A 22,342-nucleotide genomic window follows, 5' to 3' on the forward strand; every position below is an offset into this window, starting at 1 on the left:
AGAATAATCAGAGTCAATTACAGAAGGTCAGAGAAAGAGCAGGCATAATATATTTTGTTAGCTCCTTCTGATAGTTCATGATGTGGAGCTTTATTAATGTGTCTGGGACCCAGCCCACTTCAGAAATGCCAATGCTCCCTGGGGGATAACGCTGAAGGGATTCACAGCTTTCACATCTCTCTCCAAAAAGACAATGACTTTCACAGAAGACCAAGGAAATTGGAAACCTTTTCCCCCAAAATCAAATGGAAGCATGCACAGCTGTAAGAATACGTGCTGTGGCAGAAGGATTAAGGCATCCTTTCACTAACCCAGAGAGGCAAAGGTCAGCCTTGGTCCAGACTTGCACCAAAGGATGCATTCCCAATTAATCTAACCCTGAGCAGCTCACTCGGGCCCAAGCATTGAAAAGCAGTTGGATATAATATTAGCCACTTCATAACCTTATGTAGTGAATATTACATGCACTGCTATGGTTTCAGTTGAACTGTCACCATGGCCAAAATCCCCAAAACTGGTTCCAGAGGGGAAACACAGAACTTTCTTCTCTGCTCATCTCACATGTCAATGCCAGGCAAGTGCAAGTTCAAATTTAAGGGCTGGTTGTTCTTCTTATCTGATCCACTCCAAACACACAGTATTTTATTTCCCCTGCTTCTTGCATTTTTATGCTCTGATGGAACAGGCATAGATGCCTCTGCATCTCCATCACTGGAAGATCTTTCAGGGCAAAGAGCTAAACTTCTGATACTGAATGACACTTCGCATTAAGGGCACATTTATAAAGAATATATAGAGTATGACTAAGTTGCTAATTATGTCTGCAACAACCAAAATCAAAAGATCACCAAATAATTTATAAAATCTATAAAGTCATCTAGTGATGTGCTTCCAAGCACCTGTTTATATTTCTGTCTTTGTAATAAGACTAATCATCTTGACTGTGCTTACATTAATTATTACTCTGTTCGGAAATGGAGGGAAGAAGCATTTGTGTCTTGGACATGCCCTGCAAATGACTTCCACTGTTCTCGACACCCCTCTTTGCCACACTACAACTGACAAGTTTCATATGATCACAGTTAACCTACAACTTTTTCCTTCCAGCTAATAACAAGGATATGTTTGAAAAATTCAGTGAAGAAACAGGTAAATGCTGACACATGTGCTCCTTACCCATAATTTCAGTACTACTCAGAGTAGGATACAAGAGGTTATGTCCCCACAGTCTTTTACAGGTAGACAGCAGCAAGTTGTGGCCCCATTCAGAGCCCACCACACTGAACAGGGCTCATTAGGGCTACCGAAGTGCAGAGCTGCCACGGCACCACGGCTAACTGGGAGTTGCCCAACATCCACATGGCTCTCAACACAACTAGATAAAATTCAGCTCTACCGGAAGACTAAACATGCACAGCAAGAAGCTAAAGCCAATTGCTCTAGAGTCATTAGAGCAAAGTCATTAATTGCCAGTCCTGTACCTCTCCATCAGTCACAGGACGCTTAGGACTCCAGCACAAAATCTGCTCCAGTATCTGATCTTCATACAGGAAAATAAATCAAGCTGAAGTGGTTCAAAAATGCCGTGGGACTACTCTTTTTCTCAAGCTATCTAGGCTTCTCTGCAGCCTCTGCTAAAGCAGAAAAAGCCAGCTCTGGTTTGCTGCCCAGCTGCAACGGTCCCTTCCCAGTTCCCATCAGGACAGTATCACTAGGTAGCTCCAGTCCAGCCCTCTCCTGGCACTGCAAGGACCACAGCAGCATAGTGAATCACCAAAGCAAGCACTCGACCCAACTCCACACATGTAGCCCTCGACTGCCCTTGTTACGCAGTTTATGTTTAAACAGCCCAGATATGGGATAACTAAATTAGTTTCACTGGTAACTTTCAGCATCTCTTCTCAGAGCTCTCTTATTAGGGCTCTCAGCCTGGTTTCTCCTATCCCAGAGGTCAAGAGCCAGCCAAAAACCCAGCAGCCAGCACTTGTATGTTAAACCTGCTCAAATGCTCTCTACCCTCAAGGAATCTGGGCAAACCTGTAAGGTAAAAACAGGAAAGATCTTAATAAACCACCTTCTGTAGGTTTGCAAACATTATCTTGTCATCAGCCACTTCTTTGCACTTAGGAAAGCAAGATTGAACTTTGTATTTTACCTCCAGAACAGAGTCCTCCAATCCGGCAGCATTACATAAATGAGTTTCACACCAGTGGGGAGAGCCTAATAGATTTTGTAGGTCGGTGCTTGCAGTAGATATTTCTCTAAAGACTATGTTTTGAGTTCAAGGGAAAAAAAACCCTATCCTTCAACTAGATTTTCACAGGCACAGTCCAGTAAAAGTAAGAGTGGAGGAAAAACAGAAGGAGGAAAGAGCTCAATTGATTTGTTGTAAGCTGATCTGAAAATGTTTCAAAAATTCAGGGCATGTGAGGACAAAATAAAAAAAAAAATTCTAGCAGAGAACAACTCAAAAATAAAAATAGCAGCAGTGGCTAAGAACAGTTCTTCAAAGGGATGTCAGACTTTACAATACTTTGTGCAGCAGCAGTGACTAAAAAGGCTTCATGTTGTTGCTACATGGCAATATTAAAAACTAGCGTTTGTTTCTTCGGGGGGGGGGGAACCCAAAACAACAGAAACACATACAGCAGAATAATAAAATGCAACCATAGGAAGGTTGCTTTAAATCCTATTTATAAAACCCTGGGGCATTTTTCCTTGTTCAGTGCGGTCATCACAATGTCAAATTCTAATTTTCAACACAGGTCAGAAATGTCATACTGGCAATGCAATGGATGGCACGGGTGACAAAAATAATTTCTAGTAACTTAGCCTTTAAAATAAACAAAACTGGTGGCATTTCTTTATTGCTTTTTTTAAAGCTAAGAGTTACACTGAGTATTAAATTTGCTGTTATAATGGACAAACTTTTATGCTTTATATGAGTCCTCTTGAGCTGCAATGTTTTCTTTCCCTGGGCTCTTAAGGAGCCAAGACGTCTGAAATGACTGCAGAAATCTCTATCTCACTAGCCTGCAGGAGAACGAAGGGGAAGCTTACTTTTCCTGCTCTGGGCACCATGACATATTTGTGAGCCTAATAACATCCTTGCAAAGTAGATAAAATATTAAGTATTATCTCCACATTACACCAGCAAAGAAATAGAGGGCCAATAGTCAGCCACCAGTTTTCCGCAAGTACAAAATTAACCTTAGATTTATTATTTCAAATAAGAGCAGATGATTTTCATGAATATTTTATAACATTTTCTGTAGCCTTAATAAAACAACTACATTCTCTCCATTTTTTAAAACTGCAAAGGGTTCACAACCATCATCTGTGATGCTCTACAGACCTTTACCAATAGCTGTGGCTCTGGAAATTAATCTTTTAATAATTGAATTTCAGACCAAAAATTGAAACTGTCCTATTGAAACATTTTATGTTTTTTACTGCATCATCTTAAAGTCCCAGACAAAGGCAGATGAATCCTGTGAGACTCCTGGCATCCCCACACAGGCTGAAGAAGTAGCCAAATAACATGAAGCCAACGTCTCTCCTCCCAGGCTAGTATCTTCTCTGCGTGCTAGAAGGAATTATGAAATAAAAGATGTTTTAGCTTCACAGGATGCTTATTCACACCGAACAGGTCAATGCTTTGGTTTCTTTCTCCTCCTCTGTCTCCACATGTATTGGGGGGTGTGAAGGACCTGACTTCAAAATTTCGTGGGAGTTACCCTCATTCATCAGCTGAAGAACCATAGCCAAAAAAACCAGCAGCAACAGAGACAAACAATCCTACAATAGCAAAATGGATAAAGTCACTTTCCTACAGAATTGTCTCTTCTGGCCAGATTCTCTGGTGTCTAAACAGCAATTAGACAAATTCAAGGAAGAAATATCCATCAAAAGCTACTAAAATATACATACACCAAGAACTTCCCAAGGCACAGATCAATGAAGGATGGAAGTGCACCAGGAACCTGCATTATACTTTTGTCTGCACATCTCCTGTTGACAACTGTCTGAAGTTGGATGTTAACGAGATGCATCTTTGATAAGACCCCAAAAATTTTATGCAGTACACCTCATCTTCAGGAGCAAGCTAATTCTACAGCTTTCCCACTGTGGGAGAACCAAGAAACTGCCTTTTTCTAGCTGACCACCTGTTTTTATAAGGTCCATCAGGGTTCCACATCTTTCATGCTCTCTGACTCCTGATAAGTTGGCTTGGATTTGGCTGATAGATTCAAAAGTTACAGGGGAAGGAGTAGGGACAGAGATATGATGTTCACATAAGCCTTGTTTCCTTAAGAAACCAGGTTAAAAAAAATCCACAGATGACGAGTTACAAGACGTTCTGTAATCTGCCTTTAAAACACCCAGGAATGAGGTGCAAAGTCCTAACAGGGCATATGAGGATGTGTTTGACAAGGAGCAAGTGCTTACATTAGGCAGAACATCATCATCTTTAAAAAATTATTCCATGACAAAAGAGAGACCCAGTAGCAACTCCAAAGATCAGGAACCTCTCACTCACAGACCTACCACAAGGGTAGGGCTATTCTTTCCTTTCTAAACCATCCCTTTTACTCTCTTCCAGACCTTAACAGACTGCTACAAAAATACCATAAATTATAGAGTATGAATGATGTCAAAGTCTGCTCTCAGAGGGAGGCTGGGAACAGCAATCATGTATTCTTCAGTTTGGGAATACACAGACACAAATTTTGTTCACAGCCTATAAAAAAAGGCTCTGCACATCAAAGGCACCAAATATATTTTCTTTCAGATCTTCCACTCAAACAGCCCAGTCCAATGCCACAAACACAGGGAGAGAAGGGAGGCTGGTAGGTTGAAAAGGGAAAGTCAGGACCAAGGAGAACAGCTTAAGCCACTGAAAAACACAGGGAAAGCATAAATGCAGCAGAAGGCCCAGTATCTACATACTCAGCTCAAACCACACGGTGTTATTCCAGCTGGCTTCCAGAGAGATCTGCTTCTGAATACCTGAATGTGACAAGAGATAATGACCGTAACCCTCAAATGAAGACCTATGAATCTTCTCTTTGTGTGCGTAAAGGATATTTGGTAATTCAGGCTGCTCTAAACTACAGTACCTGTCCATAGTCCCAAGCAAGGAAACAGAAAAACTTGGGGAATGTGAACAAAATGGGATGACTTGTTTTACTCAGCCACAGACTATCTATCATCCACAAGGAGAATGTGAAGGCCAGCAGTCATTAAGCCACCAGAGAATTCTCCTGCTCTAAGGTGATCTTTTGCCAGGTAACACATCATTAGAACTGCTTCACCACAGGGGAAAAAAAAAATAAATAATAAAGCAGAGGAAATCATCAGAACCTTGATGCTGTTCTCCAGAGCTGTGTTCATCAGAAAATCTTAAAGGAGTTTAACTTTTGTCTACAACTAAACCAAAAACATCCTCAGTTGTGAACATCCCACATCTGGGAGCAACTTTGGAATTAAAGTAAATCTGAACCCAGACAAGTGATCTGTCCATTACTATTACTTGTAGTTTCCAATCTGAGACCCTAGCTAAAATAGAAGGCCAAGCCCAACATCTGTTAACAATGTGCACAGTGATAGTGCTGGATTTCTTCTACCCTCCATTCCCCTACACAGGATAAACCTGAGAGCCGTACCTCCCATTTTGTTTGGCTCCTTAAAGCAGTAAATGACAAGGAACACCTTATCTCCACAAAGTGCTATGAAACTTCACTACACTGTATAAATGTTTTACACCAATAGTAATTAAGGGGTATGTTTTCAAGAAGTGCCTCTAAAACTTACACACACAAAAATTGAGAGCACTGCAGCTAAATCACATGCACACGCTCATCAGAGTGGTATTTCCAGGGGTCTGCCTTAGAAGCTGTGGCTCTCAGAAGAGCCACTGCTGCATCTGTGCACAGTGTGAATACCTACGTTTAAGCAAGTTCTCTGGAGTCTGCCCACATACAGACAGCTTTTCTTCTAGCTGACTTCTCTAAGCCCACAGCTGAGGATGCCTGTCTTCACAAGGATCCTCAAAAAAGTTGCTCTGAATTCACTTCAAAGCAGATGTGCACAAAGACACTGCACAGACCCTACCTAGAAATAGAGTTGCCCTAATTTGATCTAATTAACCTCCTTTCCAGCACTGAATGTGTGGAAACAAACACGATGTATGGGAAAACCCAGCTAAGCAGCTCTTCGGTGCTTTCACCTGCTCGCCGCAGCACATCTACAGGTAAAGTACAATCTCAGCCTTTTAGGTCAACCTTCTGAACAGCCAGTGAGGTCTGCATCTGAGAGCAGATGGCCTTCAGAAGGCATGTTCTTGGACCCACACCTCCATGAAGACACTAGGTCAGATGACAGTTGTCCCATTCCATCCCACCCTGGAAAGAAGCAAGAATTGATAGAAAATTAGGAAATTTCATCAGATGTGATCTTCTTTTCCATCTTCCCAGTAAACATTAAGTTCAATCATTTTCCACCTGCTCTTTGTGTTAGCAGCCTCACTGAGTACTGAGAATTGAGTAAGTGCTTTCTCACATGTAGAACCAATCCTCCTCAGATTAAAGTCCAAACCATGGTACAGAAACACCACAAAGAGTTCACCTTCCTACCATCCATACTGTCAGCATTGAAGAATTTCCTCTGGTGGAGCACTGCGAAGCATCCCACTTGCACACAAGCTGCTACAAATTCTAGCCCCTGTAACGTATCACACAACAGGTTATTTCTGGCACTGCAGAGAAAAACCCCAATCTGCACCCACACAATTCCAAGGCTGCAAATTCCACGTGGCAAACTTTGTCTAAGAAAGGATTAAAAAGTCCCATGTTTTAGACATATAAAAGAAGAGGGTCTTAATGACTGCACTATCAACTGTACTGTAACAACTATGCCTGAATATAAATCACATCAGGTGAACTAATGCAATCACTTTCCTGTCTCAGAGCACTCCGACAGAGAACACGTGTTCCAGCCCTGTTTCACACTTCTCTTACACAGGCAGAGCAGCATGTGGTTCCAGTATTGTCCTTAGTCATTCAGGTATATGATGCCCATTAACTGGAATGGACCTGCACAGTTGTGTTCCAATGAATCATATGAAAAATCAGTCCCCAACAGGAAACTATTTTTTAGCAAAGTGCACAGCATCTTCAACTACTCCATTAATAATAAAGGTGTGTGTTAGCACTCATCAAAAACGTCCCCCAGAAGACTAAGTCTCTGCAGGAAGAGAGATAGCTGTACTGTATATTGCTTCAGCAGGCAATTGCTCAAGCAATACTGCTTCAGTGCCATAAACAGACACTTCCCAGTCATAACAGAAGTGCAAAATGCCCAAAACAGGAAGGAATAAAACTGGAAGAGTCGCCAGGTTGGCCTAAAGCTACAACTTCTTTCTCACTCTGGATAGAGAGATCACTACCAGGCCTATGACTGGTCTAGTAGTGAATTTGGTGGAACTCTTTTGGAGAAGTCATACTGACCTATGAACTGCCACGCTGGTGCTTACCTCTCCCTTCCTCCCTGACAAAAATGTAATTGGAAACTTAAATGAGACTCAAAACAGACATGGGAGTTCTTGCATCAGACAAAATAGACTGGACATCTCTGAGACAAGGAACAGCTTTAAGATTGCCAGAAACAGGAGGAGGAAACATCTTCCACTCTAGACTTGAATCCTGCTCCCTCATAAGGAAACCAGAAGAGGAGCAAATCAGCGTCTCCTTCCTTGCGTCTACAGAAGGACAGCAGAGACACCTTTCTCACTCTGCTACCCCTGATCCAGGTCAGCCCTGCTGAATGCAGGAAAGGGCAAGTCCATTTCATCAAGAGTATTTGCAAGGGAAGTCTAGGAAGAATCAATATGATTTTAAAGTAATAAGAGAAAGGTTGTCTTTGTGCGGCAGATACATTGACAGCCTGCATCTTGAACACAAACTGCATGCCTTTGAATAAATGCACTGCTGCCACTCAAAAGTGCTAGGACGCTCTCACTTACAGCTCTGCCATTGCTGTGTAAGCCATACCCTGGGTATTAGCTGGGCATAACATTACAAATTCCATCTTTGTGCAGTGAAATGTGCCATTCGCAGAGAGCCAGCCCAAATTTGTAGGGCCACCAGGGAGTCCCACTTCACCTTACTGCAAGAAAAAAGATTTTCAGTCTCACAAAGTAGAGTTGGTCCACTTGTGGTGAATAATTTAACCGGTCAGTTAAGCACTTGACTTTTACACACACACATTTGCCACAAAGAGATAGTGACTTCTTTTTTTTTTTGCTGGCATTTTCATTATTGCGATCATCCAGCAGCAGGTTTGTGTGAAAAAATTCCTACCACCAGTTGTTGAACAAACAGCAAGCCGCAAATTCACTTTCATGGGTGAATTCTCATGCAGGTAGCTGAGCAAAAGCTCATCAATTTCCAAATGTGCAGAAGAAATAATTGAAAACTTTTAAAACCATAAAAAAAAAAAGGGAATGCAAGCTTTGGAAGGATAAAAGTTTGCTCAGAACCATCTGTCACTTTGAAATATTATTTTACCACATTTAACCAAGATCAGATATGCAGCTGCCTGCCTGAGAGGATGGGGAAGACAATGTATGGGGAAGAATGCTGGAAGGACAGTCAAAATGAGGAATATCTCCAGAAAAGTGCCAGGAGCTCATGGCACACCCAGGTCATTTCTTAATGAGCTATATGCAGCACCAACTGTTTTAGGAAAAAGAAGAAAAGAAGGCAGCAGGCAGCTCCATTCTGCCATGATAACAGCAAGTTGAGTGAGCTTAAAGCCACCTCAGGTGAATCAATGCAAGTGAGGCGAAGCAGCGGGCTGCCGGAGAGCCGTGCCACGTGGGAGCCCACGTGGGAGCACGAGGCACAGCCCAGCCATCGCCTGGAGGGCCGGGCAGTGAGGAAACCTTTCTGCAAGAAGGGCTGGAGCAAACGAGCACAAGGCAGAGGAACTGAAAAGCAGGCAGAGTAGATGTAGAAAGCTACCAAGTTACTGAAAGCACCTCTACCAACCTTAGCACCAGGCCAGGTTCAGTGCAAGACCTGCTGCGCAGTCACCAGTGGAGGAAGAGATCGCTCCATCAAACATTATGGCTTGTTCTGCGCAATCTTTGGCAAATTAACATCCCTCCCCCCCGCCTTACTGTCTCAATTTCCCCTGCCAAGTAGGGGTGTTTTTTCTCAAAAATCTTGGCAAACTTCTTTATGAGGCATCTTTAAAGCTTGGGAGATAATTCTTATTTAGATACATAAGACTGGGAGAGACTTTTTGGCCATTAATTTCAGCCTTCTGCTAATTTCCAGCCTTCATTTATTCATGGCCTGTTCATACCCATTTGTCTGTGTGCCAACGTGCCGTTTCAGTTTAAATAACTCTTCTTTCCTACACTTCCCTTCCCAAGATGTATTTGAAGCAGCAGCCATGTTCCCATCTTGGCTAGGCTACACAAGCCAAGCTCTGTCAGTCCCTTCTTGCAAGGGTATGCACCCCATTGCCCTGGTCCCCATGGTGTCCTTCCTGATTTAAATTCATCCCTGCTGCCCTCAGTTGTTCAGAACTGTACCCATATGCCATGGCATACTTAGGTACTGCAGTTTCATGGCTCAGCTCCCCAAGGATTTGGCCCAAAGAGACTGAATCAGTCCCTGACAAAAGGCCATGGACTGCACCAGTTCCCTCTCCTGCCAGCTAATGACTCCCCTCATCCTCTGAAATGCTTTGAGACCCCAGATAAAGGGGAGTTCCCACACTCTGGCCACAACTGCAAGGCTGCCATACTGTCCCTTCCAGCACAAACAGAAATCCACACAAAGCCTGGCCCTACTCCATTAAAGAATACATACCTGGTCTTGCCAAAATTAGTGGGCAAAAGAGTATTTATGAAATCTGTTTTGCCGAAAGAAATTACTTCATGAGTTATTGCTACTGGTGCTGATACACAGCCATACTTTTTTTTTTTTTTTTTGCCTGAACAGATTGACAAGCCTGCAAGGATAAGCAACTACAACAGGAGTCCATCCTATACCGTGACATCCACTTCTGCCCCCAGAGCTGGAGGGGAAAAAAAGAGATTGTTAAATCTAGAGTTTGCAATCCAGCCCCACTGCAGCACACTCTCCCTAAAAGAAGGGCTGGGAATAACTCTACTAAGGAAAATCCCTCTCCACTAGGGAAAGGAAGGGCTTTGAAATAAACCTCATTCCAGCCAGGCCTGCATCTGGAGTCCTTGCAACCCAAACACTATCAGGTGGCACAGGGCAGCTGCCACAACTGGTACAAGCTGAAACAGCCCTGAGAAGACTTCAGGTCACACAGACACCGATTCAGACACCACTGCCTCCCTCCCAGACCCCCTCAAACACAGCTCGATGAAATCGGCTTCATCCTCCAAAAATTTCAAAGCACCTTTCCTCGACTGCTCCCTTCCCAGTCTCTCCCATTGCATGTGCTCTGCATGGAGAAACTGAGGGCTCTGCGAACGGCTGGAGAAGCAGCTGGGTGCCTCCAGTAAACAGACTGAGACTTTGTTCCTCTTGCTGGAAGTGACAAGGCACCAGGAGGGCACGGTGTTCAGTAAGCACAGAGACGATCTGGGTTTGCCATGTGATTTGTACTGCAGCAGTGCTGCTGGCACAGCTGCTGTAATAACCAGAAGAAAATTCCCTCCAATGCTTCGGAGTTAGATTTCCCCTCTACAGCCTTTTAGTCTGTTCAGAGAGCTGGAGAGATGAATTGCCAAGCATTGACGCTGGCTCAGCGTGCCTGTAATCCCAGTCTTATTATGCAAAGCAATTAAGCATGGACTTAACTTTAAACACATTGTCAAAGCCCAGTGGCTTAGTGCAAGTTCAGACTTAAGCAGATGCTTAAGTTCATTGCTGACTTGAGGCTTGACTTGCCAAATTAAACCACAAAACCTCACTTGAGTTGTTCTAGGGAAGTAAGAAAACACAAAGCTTATTCTTTTCAGCAACTGTGCTAACGTTAAAGACAGGTTCAGCATTTCTTCCCAGATGCCAAGCACCGCTAAGGACACACACTGCTCTAAGGGCTCTCCTTGGCTGACACATCTGACCACGCAGCTGCACCAGAGGGGTGGTCACCCAGTACTGGTCACCCAGTACTGCGTGCCCAGTAACAGAGCCAATAGTCCCACTGCTGCATAGGCACGAGACACCACCCTCCGCTTCTAGGGGCTTACACAGCTCCAGGGTCTCAAGGCAGGTCTGAAGGAGAGGAGAAGGGGATTTCAAAGCAGCACGGGAGAATGTACAAAGGAAGCAGTTTAAAAGTCTAGCAAGTGTCTGCTGGAGATTGGCATTCATGACCTGCTGTGGCGGGAATCAAATCCTCCAGACCTGAATGCGTGTTAAGAGAAGTTCTCCAAGCATGATGAAAAGGAGAAGGTGATGGCCCATGTGAAGAGCTAGGAGAACAAGCGCAGCCACTGCATTCTCAGGAGAGTTAATGCTGTGCTCATCTGGGCCTGAGAAAACAGCGTTACAGAAATGCAGATCTGCGATGCTGAGAGCCAGGACAAGACATAAGACTTTGTGGATGGTGGAAAGAACTCCATCAAAAAGACATTACACAGGCAGGAACTCCTTAACTTGGAGGTGGACTTGGTGAAGCTGATGAAGATTAGAGATGAGAAACTTTGACTGGAGCAGTTTTAATTCAGTGGAAGGCACAGAAAAGGTGTTAGGACAGACTGGAAGGAGAGGAACTTTGTAGTGTGAAAGTAAAAAAGCTTTCAGTACTGAGATGAAAGGCAGATGGGGTGGCAGTTGGAAAGAGTGAAAAAAGAAAGAAAAAAAAAAACCAAAAACTGTACATACTTTTAAGACTGGAGATACTAAACATGATTGTATTACCAGCAAAGAGTCAGAGAAGAATGAGAAGTCATGACAAAGATCAGGAGATGGAACAAGGAGCTGTTGTGTAGATGGAAAAGCTGGATCAGGCCAAATGAAAAAGCACACGTTGAAACATGAAGCCAACGGGTCACAAACATGGGGGCACCATCAACAGCCCCAGGTCAAAGGCTGGAGCATCTGATCTACACCAGCACCATCCCCTGGGAAGTTATGGAAGAACTTTGAAGAAATTCACTGGAAGAGAGACACAGTCCCTCTTCCTTCCCACGGAAGCCAGAGGCCTCACACATACTCTGTATAATTTAAATGGAGGAATTGAGGGATCAATCCATGATTCCAAAGGTACAGAGTGACTGGGATCAGGAAGAGCCCTTTTCATCTAAGGAACAGGTGGAAGAAAAAACCCAACATCATATCTTGCTCCCATTTCTGTGATTTCTTATGCAGGATATGGGGTTGGGGTTTTTTTGCAATATACACGGATGCAAATATCAGACCAAAATACATGCTTCTGCTTAACCAGATACCTTACAGAGAAATTAAAAAAAAAAAAGGGAAAATACCTTATTTATCCTTAAAGAAAGTGACGAGTGCCTGACTTAAAATTAACAAAAGAATCATCAGATGTACACTCCCAAGTCTGAAGTAGGTTAGTGCACACAAATATAGAAGATTAAGCAAAAGCCTCTAGAAAATACTGCAGTTCTTTATAATAACAGTTTTTGAACACTACAGTCCTCTGACATTAGATTTCATGACGATTTGTGACCAGTCCTTAGCCTTCACACACAGAAACCTAGGCATGACCTCCTGTTAAGCCATGGAACACATGCCAATCCACTAAGGGAGGGATATAAGTTACCAGCAGAATTCACAGAGCTTTGGGCTTTTTTTTTTTTTTTGGTCATTTGCCAGGACCCCTCAAGAGTGAGTAGAACAGCAGCCAGCCACCCCCTGCTTTTACCTTTTCTCATCAAAAGAAATCTCCCTGTCCCTAGCAGGGCACAGCAGTCTGGGGACTAAGAGAAGCCTCAAGGAAGGTGGTGACCATCAGCAGGCTGTCATCATCCAAATAACATCCTCATCTGGTGCCTGGCCAGCTCCCTGATCAGACCTGGGGGGGGGTACTCAAGAAACAGCACAAAGCCATCCTGGAGACAGCTCATCCTCAGCTGCTCTTTTCCTCAGGCACTCTTCTGACCCAGGCAGGACCAAGGTGACAGCGTAAGCAGATGATTGCACATGCTACATGTTTGGGCATATGACAGGACAACAGCTCCTCTGCCACTGGGGAGGGCAGAGACACAACATACCTGAAAGTTTGCGCACATCGCATGCTCTCCAGCAAAAGCTATGGGCATTGTTCAGTTGCACTAAAACTGTAATTGGATAGCAGTGACAAAATCATGCCCTTGCCAAAACAAACTGAAATATCAAGTACATTAATAATTAGTTGTACAAACTTCCCACCGTGAGTGTTTACATTTTGACAGTGCTGTAGCTGCGCTGAACAATTAGCTAGGAGAACTGTCAACAGCACTTTGAAGCAACACCACTTGAAGGCAATCCTTCAGCCTATACGCAGGAACGGAGTAAGATCTCCAAGCCAGGACGTCCAAGAGTGAGTCTCGCCTCAGTGCCAAGAGGCTGCATATGTTCAAGATGCTTGAAAGATGCCTGTTTTTCCCCAGGTAGGGGCAGAACATTTTTGGGAAAATCCTAACACATTAAAGCACTTTATAAACCCAAAACGCACAGCCACAAGGATAAGGTAGACATTCACCAACTGCAAGCACTCCAAAAATTATGATGATGGTTCCAAAACTTACAAGGCTGCTTTAAAAAGCATTCATAGCTTAGAAGGGGTACATGGTTTTCATTTACCCAAGGGCATTTAAGTATTGGGATACCTCTGGGTTACACACTTCCAGTTTTCCTCTTTAAGCATGATGACCACAAATTTTGTTTATTTTCTTCAAACGGCAAAACCTGAGATACAAATCACTTCTGTGTTGCCTCAGCACCCAGTCTTCAAAGATACAAAAGGCTAGGAGATCTGTATTAAGATCCCAAGAGTCAGCACTTTTAAAAGCCCTGGCCTCTCCCAGCATGCTTTATCTAATTTTAAGCAGATGCAATTTGTAGCATCTGCAGAACCTGGTCCTGGACTAAGAAAGCTTTTCTTTCTCCGGACAGTCCTCTCCTGGCCTCCCCAATGCATGTGTGCAGAGCCACCTGCATTGCCAATGCCGAATTCAGGTCTGCATTTTGATAGAGAGTGGGAGTGTTGCTGCAGACTGAAAAATTGCATTCTGCCACTGAAGCAAACTTGCGACAAAGTATTAAGCCAGTATCCTCATCCTTCTCTGGTAAATCACTCTGTAGAGATCCTCTGGAGCTGCTGCAGAATTTGGGACACAAGGCCCACCTGGCTCAGACTTAAATAGTCCCTGGACTGTCATGCATCCTTTCCTCCAGATTGCTCCGAGCTTCTTTCCAACTCCTCTGCCTACAGACAAACCAACTGACCTCACCAAATGATCATGACACCTGCCATGCAGTTAGCCTGCTACAAATAACTGCTGAATAAAACCACTGGGCTTGACTGACTGTTTTTTCAGCTGACCATTACACGAATAATATTTTTTTTTAATGGGTTTAAGGCATGGCTTTCCTCCCTCTGTCATAAAAAGCCCACAGACATGTTTGTTTGATATTAGCAGTTTATTAATTGTGCTTTTTGTGTATTAGAGCTGGAGAGGACTGCACTGTCTGTTCTGGAAAGCAGTTCACCTCCCTTGATTCCAAGGGGAGTTTAAATACACAGAAGAAAGTCTGCTCCTTAGTGCTCACCTCACTAAGGTGGGGTTTTTTACCTTTTTTTTTTTTCTCCCGACTTTGCCTCCATTCCCTTTTTGTCTTTTAAGCTGTGGCATGTCGTAGCTTTTGCAAACTGCAAAGTAACTATTAGACAGTAAAACCCCAATGCATCCATTTCCTCGGTGTTAAAAATGAATCATTTCTTTTACTAGCCTAACTTTCCCCATTAAATAGCTCCACAGAGCACTGGGACAGCCACAATTCCAGAGAAACCCACCAAGCTTCTCCCAGCTGCTAGAAACCCACCGCTCCTAATTAAAAACTTCAAAAGCAAAAATAGTGAATTTCTGCAAGGACCAACTGCTTTAATTTTAGTTGCTTCTTTTAAGGCAAAAAAAAAAAAAAAAAACCCAACCCACAACAAAACCAAACCAAAAACCCCAAACTAACGCCAAGCCCCTAAACCACAAGTGTCTCGTATTAAAATGGCACGAAGGAAAACCCCTCGGTAAGTCCCCACTTTTCTAGAATAATCTAATTAGTTTTGTGAGGAAGATGACTAATCCAGGAGCTTCACGCTGAAGCGGCCGCCCGGGGGAACCCACCGCGACCGAAACTTTCCCGGTGCTGCGCGGAGCTGCCGGTGAGCAAAACCCCCCCCGCGGTGGGCGGGGGGAGGCGTGTGTGGAAATGTTTGTGTGGAAATAAAGAATAAACCTAAAAACGACAGTGAAAGGTCCTCAGCAAAGCGCTGGCTGCAGGATGGAACCGCGGACGCCGAAGTTACGCGGCGAAACGCCGTCTCTCCCCTCTCAGCCACGCTCCTCCACCGGTCACCCGGCCGCCGCCGGCCCTACCCCCCCCCCCCCTCCCGCCGCAGAGCCAGCGGCTCGCCCGGCCCGCCGCGTCCCCTAAGGGGACAGCAGCCCCGCGGGCGGGAAGCCACCCTTGGCCCCCCACAGGCACCCCCCGAGGGAACGGGAAGGCATTTTGGGGGGGACCACGGGCACCCTCAGGGCTCTGCCTGCACCCCCCCCCCCGCGCACACACCCCCACACACCCCCAAGGGCCGGGAAAGGCGGGAGGGCGCCTTACTTTTCTGGCTGGAGTAGCCCGGGTAGTATCCATAGTAGCCCGTGATCCGCAAGATCCTGTCCTCGATGGTGGCCACGCCGTTGGGTGCTGCCTTCCCATCCATAGAGGGCGGGAGCCGCGCGCGGAGCGGCCGGGCGGGACGCCGAGCCGAGCGGAGCCGAACCGGCAGGAGGAGGAGGAGGAGGAGGAAGGCGGTGCGGACACGGCCGCCGTAGCTTGCGGTGCCGCCGGGGCGCTCGCTCTGACTCCGCCGCCTGGTGCAGGACGGGCTCCGCAGCGCGGCGGCGGCCCGCGCCCAGCCCGGCCTGCCTCTCTCTCTCTCTCTCTCTCTCTCCCCCCCGCCCCGGCGCCGCCCGCCCAGCCCCGGGCCAGAAGCGGCGGTGCGGGGGAGGCGGAGGGGGGGAGCGATAATTCAGTCGTTGTTTAAAGGCAGGGGTTGGGGCAGGAGGAGGTGGGGGTGGTGGGCTGGTTCCTCTGGGCAGCAGCTGAGGTGGGAAGAGGCTGTGAGGGTCGGCTCCGTGCCCCCGGCAAATGAGGGGTCTCTCCTCAGAGCAGCGGGCCCCGGCTCAAGAGGGTTTGGTGTGTAGAGAAACCCTGGCGTCACCCTGTTCCTGCCAAGCCCCCAAATCCTCCCCAAGCTGGGGACTGCCCAAGGGACATGGTTGTCTGTGGAGTTGAGCGGGGTTTCTCCAGCTTGGTCAGCACTTACTTCCCCACATGCCAGTCGCTGGGGGCTTGACATCAGTGGGGAAGATGTCCTGCGATGGAACCTGTGAACCACAGACCTGCAGGTCCAGATCCTCAGATCTGTCCTCCCAGGGGCTGCGTACAGATGTCAGGGAAAGGACAGAGACCACATTTGGCCTCAGAGGATTCGGTGGGGGAGGAAAGTTCCACCGCTGCATGCTGTCCATGTCCCACCAGAGGAGCCCCAGCTAGCTGCCTGTCACTCGGGGACACGCTGCCTCGGCCATGGCAGCTGTGCTGCCCCATGCTCCAGGAGAAGGAGTACGTGCCCTTTGCCATGCAGGCAGGTTGTACACTTGCTCTAAGATCTATCCATTGGATATCCTCTAAATCTTTGTCTGCATTTGAAAAAAAAAAAAAAAAAAGAGCTGAAAAATTCACTGTTTGGTTTTGTAACTCATTAGTAACAATCAGGCTTTGAATGACTTGACTTTTCCTGCTACTAGTCCTTGCTGGCTTCTGTCCGCTAGACTGAGACCATGAATAACCAGGCTTTTTTCCCTCCAAGATGTATTTCTATCTAGTAATCAATTCCCTTTTTTTCCCAGCCTTTTCATTGTTTTCTGGCTCTGTCACCTTTTCTTCACCCACTCCTCTGACCAGCCATTTCCATTAACTGGTGTATTGGGGATCTGGTCAAGCCATTTCACATGCCTCGCTTCCTCCTCTGTTGACGTTCATTCTTCTCCCTTCTGTGCTTGGCTAAATCAGCTGATGGCAGTGAGCGCAAACAAATAATAGATGTATTAAAAATAGCCGTTGCTGTGGCTTTGCATGGGGAGTCATTAGCTGGTTAGTGTTCATACGGTGCTTTGAAGATCAATGTTTTCATGTATATGAATGCAGATATAATAAATGCTTTTAAGATATTAAATACTCTTTTGATCTTGATTTCTTGTCTCCTGCCACGCTGCTAGGTAATATAATGGTAGTTAAAGACCAGTGATAAATCAACCACCTATAACTCAAGAGTTCAAGGCATAGCTCATTCCACAGCTGTTTCACCCCCTTTTAGGCTGGCTATGAAACAAGCTTAGTGACTTTTAATGTTTTTCAATTTTTATTTTTTTTTTTTTTATTTGTCCAACAGAAGCACACACTCCTGCATGGTGAATTTACACCAACCAACAACAGACATTTTCTTTTTACTTCTGATCTGTGGAGTGTCACAAGCAGCCCACACCCCTCCAGTGTTTCACAGACCGTGGGACAGAAGCGGCCGGGAGCCAGACCGTGTATTAGTTGGCTTTGAGTGATGCTGGGTCAGTAGGAGCTGGTAAGGCTCTGACCCCTTCTGCAGGATTAAAATTCTCTGTCCTAGTTAGGGAAGCACAGCTGATGCAAAAATCACTTGCTTGGTGTGTTGTGTGGAATCTCTGAATAAACCACAAGTCGTCCCCCCCTTCCCAATTTCACCTCCAGTGGGAGTTGGTGTTATGAGAACATTACCAGCATTGATCTCAGCTTCAAAGTCAAATTTCGGGACTTAAAAGTGTTACTTTGCAGAGAAGGAAAGAAATGACTGGTTCATTTGAAGGTTAAACTAATATGCCCAGAAACAACTCTAAGCTTCAAATTCTTTCCAAACACCTTAGTTCTGGCTTAATTTTTCATCTCCTCTCTTCCTTTTATCCCTACTCTTTCAAGGACATGCTGTGCATGTTTAAACATCACTAGGTAATAATATAAGCAAAGCCATTCTTGAAATTGCTCCTGACTATGGTTGCCTTCCAACATCACTCTATGCAATAGATGCACAGTGGTACCCTCTGTCTCTTTGAAAGCTTATAATGAATTGAGGCTTCGTATTGTTTCTGAATTCTTACTGTGCTGACAATTTTTCTTTTAAGAAAAATCAAGCAGATTGCTTTTTTTCTGCAATTAGGCTTTTTGTAAGTTATGGTTAAAGGAGTGCAGAGGAAGCCTAGCTGAATAAGATGTATAAACTGCCATTTATTACCAAGAAAAAGACACTTACATGATTAGGGGCACATGGGGACTTACTTGTTTCATCTTTTCAAGTTAAGATGCCCATCAAAGTCACTAGTTGCATAAATATGCTAAAGTGATTTTGCAGAGAGATTTGTATATGTATCATTCTGACTAAAATCTAAGGGTTGATCCAGAAAAGAGCTTTAAAAGCATCAATTTAACCTGGAGCTTGTTGTATAGGTGGAATTTCCCCCACACTCTACAAATGAGTGTCTTTCTCTAGAGAAAGAGACTTACACCATTAATGGCCACAGAATTTGGCCACAGTTTTTTTTTTAAAAAAATCATATTTAACTCCAGGCCATATGTTTGCAAAAATAACCTCTCGAGTGAGAGAACAATGTAAATGTCTCCTGATCTTCTTGCTGATTCTGCAGACAAACAGTCCCAGTGTCTTTTTTGCTGCTCACAGCTTTCCCAGACAGCCTCAAACAGAAAGGAACAAGAGTCTGGGTGTATTTCACAGCTGCCTTTCAAATCCCTCTGGCTGGTGCTGTCGCGAAACGGCAAGTATCCTCACGTGAGCAGAGCCTGAAGAAGATGACCTTTCCTCGCGTGCCTGTTTTCTGACAACATTGGCTCTGGTTCTTTCTCCAAGAGGCATCATTTCCTCCTTCTCAGTTCCTTATTTATGTTGCAAAGTACCCTAAAGACCCAATGATCATCAAAGTTCAGTAGATCCCCACATTGGACAAACGGCCCAAAGGATTTATGGAAAGATACAGCACGAGAGGGGTAGTAAAAATGCTTAGCGTTAAGTGACTGCCTGAGGTCCTAAAGCAGATCAACCACAGCCTTTGAGGAATACAACCCAGTTCTCCCGTTTCCCAAGCCAGTTCCCTCTCCTCCATCACTATTTCCTCCTTCTCCACGTACCTCCCAAGCCCACCTGAGGTAAGAGGTGATTTCTGTCCGTGAACAAGGTTACTGCCAATCCTGCCGTCTCATCTCTTTGAGGAGGTTCTGACCTAAGCTGTTACCAGTAGTGAGCTGTAAAAAACACAGGCAGCTTTGGTCTGTCAGTGCCTATTTCTTTCTGAATGTGGCTTACCTATGAGCCTGTGAAAATGTGAAAAAAGAAAAAAAAAAACCTGACACAGCAAGGAATGTTTAATGCAAAGTGGCTCCTTTAAGTGAAAAATTAATTACAAGTTGATCATTCCAAATTAACTGTTTTCATTCCAATATACTATTGTGTTTTTTAACAAGAATGTGTCACTTCAGCTTGGACTGCAATTTAGCGAGAATCTTTAAAAAATCATGGCAAATAGGACTTTTCTCATGTCATTTCGAGAAAATTATTTTGTGTGTTATGGGCCCAGTTGTACCAGTCTGGTGTAAAACTAGCATACATGTGAAGAAGCTGGACCCATAGAGAGGGAAAAGAAAGTCTGTAGCATTTGAAGTTCCTCTAATTGTCCTCTTCAGTGGTACCCGTGAAAGTCACTGGAGCATAGCCAGTTCCTGCACACTCTGCCTCGCACACACCAGGGGTGAAGGATGGACTTCACTGACATCGAGGTCAAAAAGGACTCATTGACAATATGAAACCATTTAGCGTAAAGATGCCTGAAGCTGGCAGCTTGGTTTTAAGAGCTTTTCCCCTCTGTTTGAAAACTGGGGAGATTCAAGCTTGGAACAAAATTTAAAGTCCACTTCCAAAATATCTCAGAGCATCACCAGATATTAAAAGGGTTTGATTTGGCAATGAGCTAGGCAGCTTTTTTAATGCCAGCTGATTTCATTGAAGAGAGGCAGAACAAGAAACAATCAATTCTTTCTGAAACTAAAACACAAAGATGGTCTTAAGGATGGAGGAGAAAGCTGCGAGAAAAATAACATAATGAATGTTGAAGAACAAGAAAGAGAAATGAGAATGAGTGGGAAAGGAAAGAACAGAAGCAGAAATTTGGAAAAAGAGGAGGCTGTCAAGCGAGGTGTGTCCATGCAGACACCAGAACAGTGACAATCTGAACTAGAAGAAAATGCCTTCCTCATGCCAAACCAGGCTGTGGTTTTCACTCCTGGAAGGGGAACAGATTAATCCCAGCCCTTAGAGCTCACCCACGCTCCAAGCCTGCAGCAGGTGAGAGGAGACACCCTGAACACACCCATTCCGTGGGCGGTTGAGCACGTTTTTTCTTACTGTGCACCTCACCTGTGGCCCAGAGAGCAGCACAGCGGCACAGCTTTAAACAGTCCCCGTGCCACAAAGCGATCTGAATGACTATGTGCACGCTCTGATCCACTTCGGGCACGAGGAGACAGAGGGGTAGTTAGCATTCGTATAAAATTGCAAGCCCCCAGCTCTGTACATGTTTTCTAACTAAAGCTAACAAAAAAGGAGTTTTCAGGGCAGTCATGATTTTTGTTTCCAAATAGCGAAGGGAGGTAGTTATTCCTCTGAGCCCATGCTCTCAGACATTTCCTGGAAACATTTATTTAGCAGTAGCACTGCCAATTTATTGATGCCTGTTTCAAAGAGAGGGAAAACAGACAAAGAGACTCAGTCCAAGTTGCAGCTGGTTGTTGCAGGTATTTGCTCCCTAAGGGTCATCCAAAGTACCTCTGCTCAGTCTCAATGACAAAAAAAAAGAGTAAGTTACAGAACTCCATACGTGGCTACTGCGTTCTGCATCACTTAAGATGGGCCGAGACCCATTTTTGTGAGATACTGACCATGCCTTTTGCCTTCCTTCTTCGATGGCTAGGGTTCAGCTGATAGACTGGTTTATACGCATTGCTCTACTTTTTCAACTCCCACTTCTTCAGCAAGGTCTGAGAATGATGAATGGCCACAATGAGGTTCTTGTGCTGTTTTCAGTAGAGCTGTGACCATGTATACCAGCAGATCTTTCTTGGCAACAGTGATAATTGGAGTGGACGAAGCCTGGCTGGAAATCATTATTTGTAGAGAAAACAAGGTACTTTTTCAAATAGATCTATGATGGTCTTTCCAAGGAACAACTTTCCTGCTAATGCCTGCCCTTTCCATTCAAACAAGGATTTGATCTCTGACCAGCCTTCAGCATTCAGGAAGCATGGAGGAATTGGAGTTGTCTGTTGTGACTCAGGAATCAGCTGTGATGGGACCCACACTGATTTCTTGAGCATCTGGTAAGATTTCATGTACTTCTCCTTGTCCCTGGACTTGGAGGCTGGTGTCATTCGAAAGTGAACATGCTGATGCACTGACATGGAAGTGTCCGGATGGGTGACGGTCAGGACAACACTGAGCTCGTGATGCAGTGTCAGAAATCTCCTCTGCCCTGTGATCATCTGTGACAGTTTTTCAATTGCTTTTGACATCAGCACAGCAGAACCCACAATGAGCAACACTCCATGTAACACACACAAGAAATCTGCAACACTGGACAGTTTTACAAAGCACCTTTCTTGCGGGTAATAAAGTCCTGGCTCTTTCAATACGTCTTCATGTCACCTATGAAGTTGCCCAGATGGTGTTCTGAGGAGATGAGAGTTCATGAAAAGTTGCATGAAAAACTCAAAAATCTCTACTACCTCCTGGTGGCAGAGAGTTGCTCGCTGCATGAACAGAAAAGATGCTGATGGAATGAGGCCTGATCATCTGAAGTCACTGTAAAGATTTTGGGGTCTTCAGATCAGTTCTATAACCCTTAAAACTCCCAGTGATACATAAGGTATTACCTGAGCAGCAGCTGTCCAGTCTATCCTCAGCTTTTCCTTCCCACACTACTCCCTGCCAACATCAAATCCATTCGTTTAGGCTGCTCCATGCTCTGGCCAGTTAA

General features: G+C 44.8%; 1 protein-coding gene across 3 annotated transcripts in view; it reads right to left on the minus strand.

Annotated features, from left to right (window-relative positions):
• SLC35F4 (solute carrier family 35 member F4) overlaps positions 1 to 16,167 on the minus strand; it is a 131,993-nt gene extending 115,826 nt beyond the window's left edge. For 2 of the 3 annotated variants that reach the window (XM_075753287.1, XM_075753281.1), the window contains exon 1: positions 15,831 to 16,165. In XM_075753287.1, coding sequence (XP_075609402.1) covers positions 15,831 to 15,933 — 103 coding nt within the window. In that variant the 5' untranslated portion in view covers positions 15,934 to 16,165. Of the gene's footprint in view, positions 1 to 15,830 lie in introns of all 3 variants that reach the window. The other variant, XM_075753285.1, reaches the window with a different exon arrangement.
• Positions 16,168 to 22,342: the final 6,175 nt, after the last annotated feature.

The sequence above is a fragment of the Balearica regulorum genome, chromosome 5 (assembly GCF_011004875.1).
Source record: "Balearica regulorum gibbericeps isolate bBalReg1 chromosome 5, bBalReg1.pri, whole genome shotgun sequence".
Lineage (NCBI taxonomy): Eukaryota > Metazoa > Chordata > Aves > Gruiformes > Gruidae > Balearica > Balearica regulorum.